We start from the raw sequence: 14,971 nt of genomic DNA on the forward strand, positions 1-14,971 counted from the left end.
TTTGACGGATTCTTATACCCGCCCAGGGGATCCAGAATCTCTCGTCGAGCGCGGGAGATTCTCCGAATCTATCTCGTAGCCAGTTTGACATTTATGGTTGGATTCTGGGACCACACAATTGAAGGACAGATTTTGTTGGCGGTCCGACTCGTTGACCGACCGCGGGAGGAGCTGCCGGGCGCGTGTCGCATCGCTGCAGCTTCCAAACCGAGAGAACGAGACGTCGTAGGATCTTGATGTGGGACCGTCCGACGCAATGATGCTATTTCTTGGAATTGATTAGGGAAAAAGGGGCGTGAGGTTCAAACCTATGTCGGGAATGACACCTCAAGGACAACACCCTATCAGAGCTCTAAGGCATGTTCGTGAATTCCATGAAGGTAGGTCCAAACCTAAGTTGGGCTGATCAACATCAAATCATCCACTGACACCGACGATACATGTTGCATCTTCGGTCACACCACCGACACTGACGATCACTTTTATATGCTAGACATCATTGTTATATGTCAAATGGCTGACGTGCTATAGATCAGAAAAAGAATTAACAGGAATGCATAGAACAACACCAACAGCTACTACATATTTTCCATTATTCCTCCAATTTCTTGTTTCATGATTTTTCAGGGATCCATGACTCGTTATGCTCAGAACATTCCTCGTTTCTGTTTGTGATGATGATTGAAGGGATAGCTGTAGAACAACATGGGTTATAAAATCAAACAAAGAGTCATCAGCATGTCAGTAATTATGAATTGAAGTAAGTTCTAATGATAGCACATTAGTAATCAGATGATGCACCGTATCAGAATATTTTCCTGTGCCAACTAATTGTCAAACACAGATCCTAAGAATCAAAGACCAAAGAACCCGAGCTCGCTGGCTCTTTCCTTCTCAAATGTCTCAAAGTACTGATATATGATTGTTACGGCAAGAAGAATTCCAGTTCCAGAACCGATTGCACCCATGAAATCTGCTATAACTGTCAACGCGCCGATGCACATTCCACCGAAAGCTGCAGCGGTCGGGATGTATCTGTTCAATTCCTTCTGCAAATTTGACTCTCGATGCCCGGGCATCACCATTTGTTGCTCCTTCAATATACCAAATGGCAAGAACATAAGCTATATAGTTTGCTTATATACGGAAATCGAGAAGAAAAGAAGGATTTAACAAGTGCCTATGTTGGCTACAATGCAACAAATCACTTGAAGAAGAGTGCATCCTTTACTAAATTGTTAATCTGTCATAAAAATTTAAAGAGATTTTTCCAAATAAACTTAACACACAAAGTTTTCATATAAAATTTGGATGAACAAAAATAGTCAGCATTTAATTCATCACCTCTCTGTACCTCCAATTTTTATGTTACCCACACAATATAACCCTTCTTTCCAAACGAGCTATGGAGCAAGTAACACCTTCCCACAACCATACGTTAATCTTATAATAAGACTAGCATCTACGCATTTGATAATGAAATCCTCTACGATCATTTCTTTACTCCGAATGTTATACAAAATAATCTAATCTAACTCCTAGATCATATCTCTCAAGATGCTGCTGCCAATACTATTGTACTAAGCATCTTGATCTTCATCAACCTAGTTTTCGTTACAATGCTGCTAGTAAAAGTATAATCAGTTGGGATATCTTGAAGTTAGGATCATACCTTAAGCTGCTTGGCCACATCTCTTGCTGACGATCCAGAGACTTCTATCCAAGTCTTTGAGAAAAGAGCACAAGCTGAGAGCATAAAAACAATATAGAAGAGTGCATGAAATGGATTCGCTGCCATATCCACCAAGCTGCACAATGTAATTTCAAACATAAAGATAATAAGCAACAAAAGATAAAACGGCAAAACAATGATAGGAAAATTTTGCTCCACAGCCACATACATCAAAGCGTACACTCGAAATAATCATGAGAGAGAGATTAATCACCTCGATGGTGCCGTTATATAGTAAGCAATACCACCCACAGGGATGGATTGGCCAGAATACTCGGATTCCTTCCACTTACCTAACAGATTTACCAGAAAATTTCCACTGTACCTCCTGTACAACAACTGCATCAACCAGGAAGAACAATTAGGTAGAATCCAAAAAGTATAATGCCAGTATGATTAGACAACTTTTGAGGGTTAGGAGTCGCAGTACCTGGGAGATGAAGTACAGATTAGAGACAAGTGCCGACTGCAAAATGATGGGCATATTGGAGGTGTAAAACAATTTAATAGGGTAGGAACCTTGCTGTCCACGGGCATTCTTCGACCTCACAGGCAACACAACACGAAAACCTTGGAAATAGATTACTATGAGGAAGACCAAGACCGTCGCAAGCAAGTTGGTCACATTTGGAAGGTTCTGACGGTAGAAGGCCTCACGAAGAGCATGAACTTTATCTGTGCGTGGAATCAGTAAATGGAACAGAGCAATAACGGCACCTTCGAATTCAGCACCACGTCCACTGTTTATGGTCGTCGGGCTAAATGCCTTCCAGATGATATTTTCACTGCATGATTGAGCAAAAATATCATGTACAACGCACTAACAGATGTTATGAAAAATCAAAGTCAATGACCTATATGATGGTAAAAATGAAAGATAAAAGTGATTAGACTTACCAGATATTGGTAGCAATGAACAATGATATACCAGATCCCAAACCATATCCTTTCTGGAGAAGTTCATCCAAACAAATGACAATGATACCAGCAAAAAAAAGCTGAAGTATTATCAGAATAGCATTCCCAGTTCCCAGTTGGCTGACACTTCCATACATTCCAGATAGAACATATGCAACAGCCTCTCCAATAGCAATTAGAATGCCAAGCAACTTTTGAGCGCCATTTCTGGAAACAGAACAACAATTAGAGAGATCAATCAACCACTTCATGTTATTGTGTAGTGAAAAAATAAATATACCTGACTCTAAAAAAGAGGAAAAGATAAGGGTATTGCTGTATACAGTTTGTTAATCACAGACATCGCTGATTAAAATTACAAACACAGAAGAAGAACAATATACAATTATGACTATTGGAGAAAAAAAAAAAACAAGTTCCTTTTAGGTATCAGGAAGTATATTCACGTACAATAAGATAGAGGAAACAAAATTTCTAATGCGTTCAATCTCCAAATGACCAATAATTCCACTTGCAAATGGAAACGTAGATGTGAATGACGGAATGATCTAAAATTTGTGCCAGTACAACATTACGATCCTCAACCTAAGAAGAAGGAACGAGGCAACAATGGCGTCGCAATGCAGTGTTGAACGCAAGAGGGCTCGCTAGTTTCTTTTTTTTTTTTTTCCTTTTTTTACTGCTGAGTTGGATGGGCCTCACAGCTATTTTAAGTTTTTTCTACTCTGAGTTGGAGTGCGCATCCAAAACGGAGGTGGTCTGCGTACCAGTCCATGCCCGAACTGGTACGTGCTGTCCATTTTGTACCGTTTCGAGGGTACAACAATTATTGCTTCAAATGTTATTAAATCCAGGCGTAGTTTTAACTTCTTTCAGTTGTTTCTCAACTATAAATCTGTAGTGCATAACCACATATCCTGTCAAAAGAATGATGTAAACAAAATTACTTGCCATAGTTGCTTCCAAATAATGTCCAATTATATAATGTTATCATACAGTAAAATATAACCAAAACTTATCTGCATGTTCATCGTAGAATACGTTAATGGTAGGCCTCATGTCTTTGAAAGGCATGCAATAACTTACTCAAAACCTTATCACTGATCTATGTATACTGTTTCAAGCCATTTCAAAGGCTTATGGCATTAAATAATCAGATAGGAACCACTTACAAAAGAGCACGATCCTCCCGTACACTGTTGTCAACTTCAATGATCTTTGACCCAACCAAGAGCTGCATCACTAGTCCAGAAGTCACAATTGGAGTAATACCAAGTTCCATGACAGTTCCCCGATTTGATGCAAGGATCACACGCATCCAATAAAAGGGATCCGCTCCAGTAGTTGAGTGAATACCATAAAGAGGAAGCTGACTGCAAACTAGAAAGATAAAGAGGGAGATGACAGTGTAGATAACTTTTTCCCTAAAGGGAATTTTACGATCAGCACTCTGAACTTCAGGCAAGAATGCTAGGAATGGCCTAACAAGATGGAGCACTCTGAACCCTCCTGCCATTTTCCTGTACGTGAACCCATAAACAATTTGCTAAGACAGAATAATAAATTGATCCAAAACATATGCACATTGGTTTAAAGGAACAATATGAACTTTCTTTATGCTCTAGTACATCAACAATCAAAAGATAAGGAACACATGCTACACATCTAAACAATGAAAACAGATAATAATACAATCCAAGATTTGGGTAAACCAGGACATCTACTCAACATTGCGATTTAGAAACTTCAGTGAGAAAAACTATCACTGACTCGATCAGCTGGAAAGGTGGAGGAAAGCATATGATGTAATAAAAGGACTGGTTTACTGAGCTGTAAACTTTATGAATTTTCAAAAATTATTTCAAATAAAACATAATAACGTCACCAACCAAACATTTTTAGCAATCACTTTCTTGCATTACAAATGATCTTTACTATAAATCCACAACATACGCAGTAAAGAAAGGCTTGAAATTTGATATAGGCATCTGTACAAACATGTTTCATCACATTAGAGAAACTGACTATTCAAGTCAAAATGCTGCATAAACTGACTTATAATAACATTGAATGATTAAGACAATGCGAACAATTCTACCCACAAAGAATGAGGACTACTATATAATTGTAAATTTTAAGCAAGCATCGATCTACACGTATACTGATTCAAACTTCGGAAGGCTCCACATGAAACAATAGATCGTCCAGAAGATAACCAAAACGTCCAAAAATAGGCAGCAATGTCAAATCAGAGCACCTAAGAACAGAAAACCCTAGAAGTGTTCGTTAGTTCCTAAAACATCTCATTCAAATCCATAATTCAACTCCGCTCTTGTGATCAAGCCGTGGATCTTATAGCGATCCAGACTGCACGCCTCCAGCGCAAAACGGGACACCATCTTAGGTCGAAACCAGACCGAAAGAAACTGCAAATGAAAAGAACGCGAGATTAAAGAGTACAGTACCTCTTCTCCGTACCCTGCTTGTTTCAGGGTTGGGGTCTCGTTCTCGTATCCTTCGCCCCGGTTACTTCTGCCTTGGGACGAGGAGAGGAGCCGAGTGAGATGTGGATCAGCTCTACTTCCCTTTGCATTTATAGCATGAACAGCGGATGCGGGTTTAGCTCTTTCCACGCCCCGGTAACCCGTTATAAGAAGCAAGTAATGAGGCGTGTTTTTTTTTTTTTTTTGAAGTTTACTATTTTGAGCCATTCTTACTATTCACAATTTCTTACTATTTATAAATTCTTTAAAATAATAAAATAATATTTTTTTATTTATAATATTTTTAATTTTATTTTTACTCTTTTCTTTTCTTTTTCACCTATGCACTTATTGACGTCGACTCTTCCTGTATTTTTTTTGTTTTATCTTCAAATCGTCTCAATTTATTATTTATTACGTCACTTCAGACTATTAAGAAAAGAAGGAGGAGAAGAATTTTTTTTAAAAAAGGATTATAGGTAAGAAGTAAAAAAAAAATATTAGAATTGAGTTATAAAGTAAGGGCATATATATTTATTTATAAAGGAATAACTTAAGAATATTATCAATTATTAACATAAATTTATAAATAATCAAAAAGGGGTAGTAAATAATAATCCTTTTTTAATATTTTGTTTTCTGTCATCATCTCAAATTAGTTGTTGGCTTTCACACTTTACACGCCAAAAGATACCTGACACAGGTAACCACTTTTGTCCACAAAAAGCTGCTCATATATTGTTGGTTTGGTTTTATTGATGCATCCGAAAATTTATAATGTTTTGATAAATGATAAATATTATAAGGCAAATTATAATTTCTAATGAAATTAGAAATTCCAAACAGATGAAATCTTCTGATCACAATCGTTGTTTCAAAGATCATGACAGATCCCAATCAATTCCAAGCTTGATGGCTAATATCTAACTCCAATATCTTCCATGGCAACAAGATTTGTGTGTATCTCACCACTGGCAATTTTACAAAGCAAGAAGGCTCATAGAAAGAACTTGTTGCTGTTAAGTAGTTTCTTCCCAAACATTTTCTAACAAGAAAAACAACCTTTAAATAAATAAATCACAAGGTCAACACTGTTCCATTGTAACTAGTTTAGTGACACAAGATAATAGTTCCTTGAGAATAGGATCATAAAGAGTTACAATCTGATAAATGAGAGTTCTGCAACTACAAAAAGTTGTCGAAAGCCAAAATGAGTATCCAGTTACAAGTCTATCACACGAGAAAGCTTCTGGATTCGATTCAATAGGAAGTCCCCTTGCTTGATAGTTGCCTGATAAAGTGCATTTTTGGCATCAGATCGGTTGGTCTCCAAGATACCAGCAACCTTGTCGATCTTGCAATGAAGCTTCCCAATTGCTATGAAGCGAGATAGTTCCCTAAAGATATGTAACTAGTTAAGACATTATTGTTCCGTCAACTTAAAAGAGAGAGAAATTACGTCATAGGCACCAAAAGAAAAAGGTGTCAGAAATTTATGTATAGATGTACATGCTTCTTCCGTAACAACAACTTGTAATATCAGTAAAGTCAATGTTTCCCTAAATTAGATAATATGTTCCTTATAGATACTTACGACGTTATAATGTATTTAGGAATTTAAAATTTTCAGGACCTACAAAACATTGACCACTAACGATTCAGTTAAAGTACTTACTGATCAATGAAACCAATAGATACTCCAAAAGCTGCCGCCATTGCTTCCATAGTCACACTCTTGTAGGATTCAAGGAACTGGGAATAAACTACTGTGCTAACTTCCCTCACGTAGAACCGGAAATGAGGTTGTAGATATCGATCCAACTTTATCTGCTCAGTCAGTCCAGCTGAGAAGCAAGACCAGTAAAGACCACAATCAAACAAGTTATATTTGACCAAAACAAGGCAATTTCGATAGAAATATTAATGAACATGTAAGTTGAAAGTAACTATGATGATAAACCATAGTAAATATATTAAGTATAACCATTATGGTTAGTCAACCTTGTCAAGTGAAGCTATTTAATAGCTAAATGATACTGCAAAAGATAGGATTTGACACAATCATGTCAAAAGGCTGCATATATTAGATTCTAAAGCTAAGCAGTTAACAGGTATAAAGGTATGAACTGTGAAGTAAATTACTGCAGAAAGAATAAGAGGGTGGATGAGTAACAAAACTTGGAAGAGACATGATAGAAACATGAGAAAATATCATTTTAGGAACTCAAATAACACACAACCATTTAACATCAATCAATCTAAAGATTAATGCTACGACATGAACTTGGGCAAGAACTGTTACACACTTATGTTATGACACTAAGATAACTAGCACAATTATCATGCAAATAAAAAAAGGGAACAAACAAATAGGATCTTTTATTGTTGCATAGGATGGACATGTTTTAAAAAGTTTTGTCTGCTTACAAAATGCAGAGAAAAATGACTTGAAGTGGCAGCCATAGAGGGAGTTAAGAAATTCAGATAGATGTGGTATCTTGCCAATCACTGTAAGGATTTCAGGTGCATCCATAACCTGCCATATAATTCATCAAAATATAAGCCGGTTGAAAAAACACAAAAAACAAAAAACAGAGACTCGTCTTATTTATTGGAATACCTTTTGTTTAAGTGAGACTCTGTCCAACGATATAATGCTTGTAAGGACGGTATAGAAAATGAAGGTATCATAAGAGAATATCTCATCAGTTGTGAAGGTCGATATTGAGTCCAAAAACAAACTGGCTGCTTTCTTAAAGTTCCTGGTAGACATGCAATATAAGCCTTCGTATACTTTCAACCTATTCTTTCTCTCCCAATCACCACCACCTTCAAATAAGCTGCCATGATCATGCCAAGATGAAATAGATTCAGCACAAGCCTTATCAGAAAGTGCATAATGGATTTACTCTTTAACACCAGAAATCAAGAACTTACTTCTTAGCCTTGTCAATTGATTTAGAAATGAGATCAAAATCCATGTAAAAGAAGCCAAGTTGTAAGGTATAGAAGACCAGGTCCATCTTTTGACCAGCAGCAACAGTTTTTTCCTCAGTTGTTTTGAGCTGCTCCAATGCCTTTTCCTGTAAATGGAAAAATGAAATATCATGAGTATAAATGTAACACTTAATATCACAGTGAACCTCAGAAATTTGAAGCCCTGAATACCTTGTCACCAATCCGAATGAAGAACAAGGACTTTGCTAAATGAGCTTCACGTACTTCACTTTCTCCTAGGTTTTCTTCAGCATCGGCAATCCTATTTTGTATCAAAAGTGAAATCTTATTTTTTATGTTACATCATAATTGATAATTTCGTATGACCAAATTATACTATAAGATTATTGCATATTGCCAAGATTCCGCACACCATACGGTGGAGTTAGAAAAGGACAATGATTTCTTTAAAATTCACAGTGAAACCACTCTTATATTCATTATTTATTTTCTCCTTTAAACAAATTCAAAGGATAAAACAAGACCGGAAGTAGTTAGAGGTGATACTAAATTTCTTCAAAGCAAGAGATACTATCAGATATATGACAACATTATTTTACATATTAGAGATGTTGTCCCAAATCCCGATTATCATATGAACAATCCTACGTATCAAGACTTAGTGCCCAGATTAAGGCATGAGTCACGGACATAGAGCATACAACCAGAGGACAAAGGGGGTGGGGTCAGGGGCAATGTGCTAGTCTGTGACTCATGCTTTACTAGGTTATGCTTAATAACGAGGTTGTCAATAGAGAAAATTTTAGACAGGTATCCTCAAGAGCTGAACGCCATCCAGTAAGGTGAATAAGACACACAAACTTGAAGCAAACATAAAATACTTATGTAAGATCCATAACCAATTGTACATATTAGATACAAGGTCGGATATCAGGCTTTACCATATGGTACTTCTTGTTAAATCCGAAGCAGACTCAAGCTATTCAGAGCCATCGAAATAATGTAATCATCATTGAAAAATATTTAGATATTCTTCATATAAATTAAGTTTTGGCCAAATATAAATCCAAGTATATATTTAGGGTTAGAATTTAACTAGGTCCAAAATCAAATCTAAATCCAATAAGGTTTCTATGTGGGATTTATTTCCGGTCAAGAAGCTTAGTGACACAAATTTCACGAGGTGATTTATGCTAATTGGTTCATATTATTGAGCAACAATAAACAAATTATTGAAAAAAATTTGTGTGAAGATGAGAATGTTAAGATGGATGTCTAGTATCATAACAAAGGAATAAAAATTATTGCATATGTGAAACATGAGCATCACACATTAATCTAAATAAAGGAATCATTTGATATAATTTGAACATGACCAACGGAAACTTGAAAATGCAAAGGCAAGGCAAGGAGACTCAATCTCAATTACAAATACATAGGAATCTCTGGATCTCTTTCCATCTTTAGATAATCTAAAACTTAAAACCAGATGACATATTGAATCACTTACAGTTGACCCTATCCATCTAGAAGTCAAATTCTCGCTTGTATATCAGAACCAATGAAATTACGAAATAGGAACTCAATAATTGCAAAATTCATCTTCTGCCAAAACCCAATCTCAATAGTAATATCACTGTGCAATGCCCCAGGTCAATTGTTGAGAACAAGGGTATAAATGCTAGTCCATACTGTATTATATATTGGCCGATCAACAAACCAGGATGTTACATCAGTCTGGCGGGCACAATTAAATCCATGGTTGACAACTTATGTATGGCTAGTATCTGTGATATATTCTAACACCAATGGTTAAAGCCAACCATAGAGAGCATCTTTGACATAAAGGATCTGATCTCCATAAAAGAGAACAAAAGAAAAAACAAAAAAAGGCTACTTAGATACTTGACCAGATCTACATCAAGAAAATCAAAAAATTATTGTAAAATAAGGATAATGCACTGTTAACTCGTAAATGTAAATTAAGTGTCTACAAAAAAAATCAGCACAAATCTTGTCATGAGTAGGAACATATAAATGAACATACCTCATGGAGAAAAAATAAAAGAACAGACAATATTGCATATTAAGGAGCAATCATTATTTAGTTTCACCGAGTTATTAATCTCTCTCTGTCTCCCTATCCCTCTATGTTTATACGTTTTCTGTGTCATATTCAAACAACATCAATAGGAAACAGAAACAAACAAAAACAAGAACTAAAACAACGGATCTCACTTGTCATCGAGCGTCTTAAGCTCGTCCTCGATCCTCTTTCTCATGCGATCAAGAACCGCAGTGTCCATCTCCAGCACCGAGGCGACAGCGAGGGACTCGTATAGGGAGGCCATGTCTATCGAACAAGCATGCAATAACATCAGGACCGCGAATGGAAGGAAGAGAGAAAGGGCACAAATGGTGGATGTCGTCGTCATCGTTACCACGGGTCTTGACGGCATCGAGAACCTCATCACGGAGGCGGACCTTCTCGATGTCGTCGACGTCGGGGTGGGTGAGGAGGAAGAGCTTGTGGGCGAGGGCGATATGCTGTTGCTGAGTGCCGTCTTGCGCTTCCATTGCTCACGCACGCTGTCTTCTTTTCCTGCGTCGCTTCGTTTCCGCTTCGGTTTTATAGGGTTTCCGCCCTGGCTTAACGGGCGCGGCTCGTTTGTCCACGAAGCCCTGAATCCGAACTCGGAGCCTAACTGACCCGAATCCGAATCAACGATCGGGGTTTGGGTTTGGGTTTGGGTGGGCTCAACCTCGGTTCGGTTTTCCTATTAAGAATAAAATAATTCCAACGGGTGAAAATTAACCTAAAAGACTTAGTACTCTTACGTAGGTTTTATTTACCAACTCAAAATATCTTGTATTATATCTAACCATTTAATCTGAATTTAGTCCTATCCAAAATAGAAGATCGTTGAATATTTGAAGAAGAAATTTATTTGAAGGCGAAAAATATCTATACCTCATATTCTTTTATCCCATAATCATATCATTTATCTCTTTTCATTGTGTTTTGATGTGAGGACTTTCAATACGTTTCAAGATCTTAATTATTATCAATTTTTATATTTAAAAATAATTAAATTATATATTAGTTGTTTTATTTTTATAGATATAGTATATATATAGACGAGACGTTTTGGGATGCATCAAATGCTTTAATTATTTTCTTATCATAAGTAGATGCATTGAAAGAAGACGATGTATTAATCACTTGGTATATATTTTTATTTTTGATAGATACATCATGCACAAACAATATGTTGGGAGAAGTAATATATACTTGGATTATCTTTTTAAACCAAGAAAAGGTATTATGCATAAATTGAATATTTTTTATTGCATCAAGTGTTTTCGATACTTTTTTATTGCATAAATTGAATAAGACACCTTAGGTTGAATGGAGCACTTTAATTTTTTTCTATATTGGGCATAAATGAACACACTTTAAATGTCACCGGCCCAATAAAATATTATATACATTTATATTGTATCTTTTAATACAAGTGATAAATGGGCCGCATTGGGCTATATGGACCTAACCCGAGTTGGTAAGGCTAAATTAACTCAACCCGAGCCGATCGAGCAAATTGACTTGACCCATGGTCGGGCTAAATCGACTGAACTTGAGCTGGTCGATCATATTTGACCTAATCTAGGTTGGAGGGTCAAAACTGACCCGACCGAGTTGATCGGGCAAATTGATCCAACTTAGGTTGGTTGGTTTAGTCAAATTGACCCAAGCAAAATTACTTGACTAGGGCAGAAGAAAACCCTTTTATACAATTGTATCTTAATATTAAACACATGTAGTTAATTAGGACAACAGTAAAAGCCCAGACTTCCGAAATGGAAATGGTGTCTTTGGTTAAGACTCTTTAAACGAAGGAGATATTACTAATGAGTATGTATGCTTGTGTTGATAACTCATGTAACATAAAAAAAAGAGGCTTGGCATGATGGTAAATAGATTTATACAAAATAAAAAAAAAATAAAAGATTGAGCTTAAAAGGGTGTAAAGATAATTTTATTTTAATAAAAGGACATTTATTATCTTTAGGATGTAACTTCTTTGACTTGCTGCTTTGTAAATCACTTTGATACAAATATTCTTCTTTTCCGATGCAGATGTGCACATCACTGAGAAGAAAATTGTCATCAGGGATGAAAGAATGAGAAGGAGAATCTGAAGAAAGAGCAAATGCGGCAGAAGACAGAGACTATACCCACAACTGCTCCATTGATTAAAGGACATTTTTTGACATTCCGAGATGCATGTACAGAAACAGGAAACTAAGGCGATGTTACGAGAGGAAAGACACTATCTCCGTGACGACAAGTTCATTGAACACTGATGTCAACGACCTTGCTTGAAGGTGAAGCCTTTGGAATTGTCACATAGAGCACCCCATCCTTCACCTCTGCCTTGATCTTTTCCAGGTCGATGGTATCGGGCAATGCGATCCTACTGTTATATCGACCATAGCTCTTGGCAGACCATTCTTCTTCCTCCCCTTCTTTTATTTCCTTGGGCAGTTTCTCTGCCTTGATGACCAGCATTCTTTCCTCCACCCACACCTTGACATCATTCTTGGTCATGCCGGGCATGTCGAACCTCATCTTGTACACACCTTCCCCCTCTTTGATCTCCCATGGAGTCCTTCCCCTCCTATAACCGCCCCCAAATTCCTCACCACCCACGGAAGGTGATGATGTGACACTGTAACCAAGGGGATCATCCATGATTCTCTCCATTGTCTCCATCATTTGCTGTACTGTTCTCGCGGTAGGAAATCGGTCCCACAGTCCTGAAATTTACATACGTCAACAGCCAATACCAATTCCCTTCACAATGTATAACTAATCCAATCAAGAATTGTCAGAATGTAAAGGAACAAAGACCAGCTGGTAGAATGAAAAGAAAAGAAATCAATAGTTTAAAGCTCATACACAATGAGTCCTTTCCCAAGGAATTTACTAGAAATTGATGGTGTTAAAGCTCATAAACATAGTGTTAAAGAAATCAATAAAATTCTACATTTACTAGTTACACAATTAAAATCATTTATCATATGCCTCTCTTACCCAATCTCTAACAAAGAATATGTATGCATTCTGAGCTTCCACCATACATACCCAATTCGAATCATTTATCCGATAGAAGATTTTTCATTTTCTTGTCAGCATGCATTATGAGTTCTTCATTTGAGCTTCCACCATGCATACCCAATTCAAATGATTTATCAGATAGAACTTCAATTTTTTTCATTTTCAAGTGAGTCTGCGATGGATGACGAGTCTTCAGATCTTAATTGTCTGCTTCAATCAGTTTTTTTTTTTCTCCCACTTGTATGGTGAATTTGAGAGTGATGGCATATCCAATTTCTCTTCCAAGATAATTGCTACTTTTTCTCCAAGACACAATAGACAGAGCAGAAACGCATGGAATAGATGCTGAAAGACAGAGTAGTTGAGTGAATACCATAAAGAGGAAGCTGACTGCAAACTAGAAAGATAAAGAGGGAGATGACAGTGTAGATAACTTTTTCCCTAAAGGGAATTTTACGATCAGCACTCTGAACTTCAGGCAAGAATGCTAGGAATGGCCTAACAAGATGGAGCACTCTGAACCCTCCTGCCATTTTCCTGTACGTGAACCCATAAACAATTTGCTAAGACAGAATAATAAATTGATCCAAAACATATGCACATTGGTTTAAAGGAACAATATGAACTTTCTTTATGCTCTAGTACATCAACAATCAAAAGATAAGGAACACATGCTACACATCTAAACAATGAAAACAGATAATAATACAATCCAAGATTTGGGTAAACCAGGACATCTACTCAACATTGCGATTTAGAAACTTCAGTGAGAAAAACTATCACTGACTCGATCAGCTGGAAAGGTGGAGGAAAGCATATGATGTAATAAAAGGACTGGTTTACTGAGCTGTAAACTTTATGAATTTTCAAAAATTATTTCAAATAAAACATAATAACGTCACCAACCAAACATTTTTAGCAATCACTTTCTTGCATTACAAATGATCTTTACTATAAATCCACAACATACGCAGTAAAGAAAGGCTTGAAATTTGATATAGGCATCTGTACAAACATGTTTCATCACATTAGAGAAACTGACTATTCAAGTCAAAATGCTGCATAAACTGACTTATAATAACATTGAATGATTAAGACAATGCGAACAATTCTACCCACAAAGAATGAGGACTACTATATAATTGTAAATTTTAAGCAAGCATCGATCTACACGTATACTGATTCAAACTTCGGAAGGCTCCACATGAAACAATAGATCGTCCAGAAGATAACCAAAACGTCCAAAAATAGGCAGCAATGTCAAATCAGAGCACCTAAGAACAGAAAACCCTAGAAGTGTTCGTTAGTTCCTAAAACATCTCATTCAAATCCATAATTCAACTCCGCTCTTGTGATCAAGCCGTGGATCTTATAGCGATCCAGACTGCACGCCTCCAGCGCAAAACGGGACACCATCTTAGGTCGAAACCAGACCGAAAGAAACTGCAAATGAAAAGAACGCGAGATTAAAGAGTACAGTACCTCTTCTCCGTACCCTGCTTGTTTCAGGGTTGGGGTCTCGTTCTCGTATCCTTCGCCCCGGTTACTTCTGCCTTGGGACGAGGAGAGGAGCCGAGTGAGATGTGGATCAGCTCTACTTCCCTTTGCATTTATAGCATGAACAGCGGATGCGGGTTTAGCTCTTTCCACGCCCCGGTAACCCGTTATAAGAAGCAAGTAATGAGGCGTGTTTTTTTTTTTTTTTTGAAGTTTACTATTTTGAGCCATTCTTACTATTCACAATTTCTTACTATTTATAAA

The 14,971-nt window shown here is 36.8% G+C and overlaps 3 protein-coding genes across 4 annotated transcripts; all 3 read right to left on the reverse strand.

The window, feature by feature from the left end:
- Positions 1 to 739: 739 nt before the first annotated feature.
- On the reverse strand, positions 740 to 5,231 carry LOC103968440 (uncharacterized). Of its 2 annotated transcripts, none has more exons than XM_009381666.3 (7): positions 5,116 to 5,231; positions 3,823 to 4,170; positions 2,630 to 2,857; positions 2,163 to 2,517; positions 1,947 to 2,071; positions 1,673 to 1,808; positions 740 to 1,094 (listed from the first exon to the last, which is right to left on the reverse strand). In XM_009381666.3, the coding sequence occupies exons 2-7, from the start codon at positions 4,164 to 4,166 to the stop codon at positions 855 to 857; spliced, it is 1,428 nt and encodes a 475-aa protein (XP_009379941.2). In that variant the 5' UTR covers positions 4,167 to 4,170; positions 5,116 to 5,231; the 3' UTR covers positions 740 to 854. The 2 variants fall into 2 exon arrangements, with proteins under 2 accessions (XP_009379941.2, XP_018674464.2); XM_018818919.2 differs by having other exon boundaries at positions 5,129 to 5,198.
- Positions 5,232 to 6,232: 1,001 nt separating this feature from the next.
- Positions 6,233 to 10,852, reverse strand: LOC135651662 (26S proteasome non-ATPase regulatory subunit 6-like). The gene is made up of 8 exons (XM_065171931.1): positions 10,533 to 10,852; positions 10,330 to 10,444; positions 8,302 to 8,392; positions 8,071 to 8,216; positions 7,754 to 7,973; positions 7,561 to 7,669; positions 6,809 to 6,977; positions 6,233 to 6,530 (listed from the first exon to the last, which is right to left on the reverse strand). The coding sequence occupies exons 1-8, from the start codon at positions 10,666 to 10,668 to the stop codon at positions 6,356 to 6,358; spliced, it is 1,161 nt and encodes a 386-aa protein (XP_065028003.1). The 5' UTR covers positions 10,669 to 10,852; the 3' UTR covers positions 6,233 to 6,355.
- Positions 10,853 to 12,324: 1,472 nt separating this feature from the next.
- Positions 12,325 to 14,775, reverse strand: LOC135650918 (small heat shock protein, chloroplastic-like). The gene is made up of 3 exons (XM_065170611.1): positions 14,706 to 14,775; positions 13,584 to 13,747; positions 12,325 to 12,909 (listed from the first exon to the last, which is right to left on the reverse strand). The coding sequence occupies exons 2-3, from the start codon at positions 13,741 to 13,743 to the stop codon at positions 12,443 to 12,445; spliced, it is 627 nt and encodes a 208-aa protein (XP_065026683.1). The 5' UTR covers positions 13,744 to 13,747; positions 14,706 to 14,775; the 3' UTR covers positions 12,325 to 12,442.
- Positions 14,776 to 14,971: the final 196 nt, after the last annotated feature.

This window comes from Musa acuminata, chromosome BXJ3-10 (genome assembly GCF_036884655.1).
Source record: "Musa acuminata AAA Group cultivar baxijiao chromosome BXJ3-10, Cavendish_Baxijiao_AAA, whole genome shotgun sequence".
NCBI classification, from domain to species: Eukaryota; Viridiplantae; Streptophyta; class Magnoliopsida; order Zingiberales; family Musaceae; genus Musa; species Musa acuminata.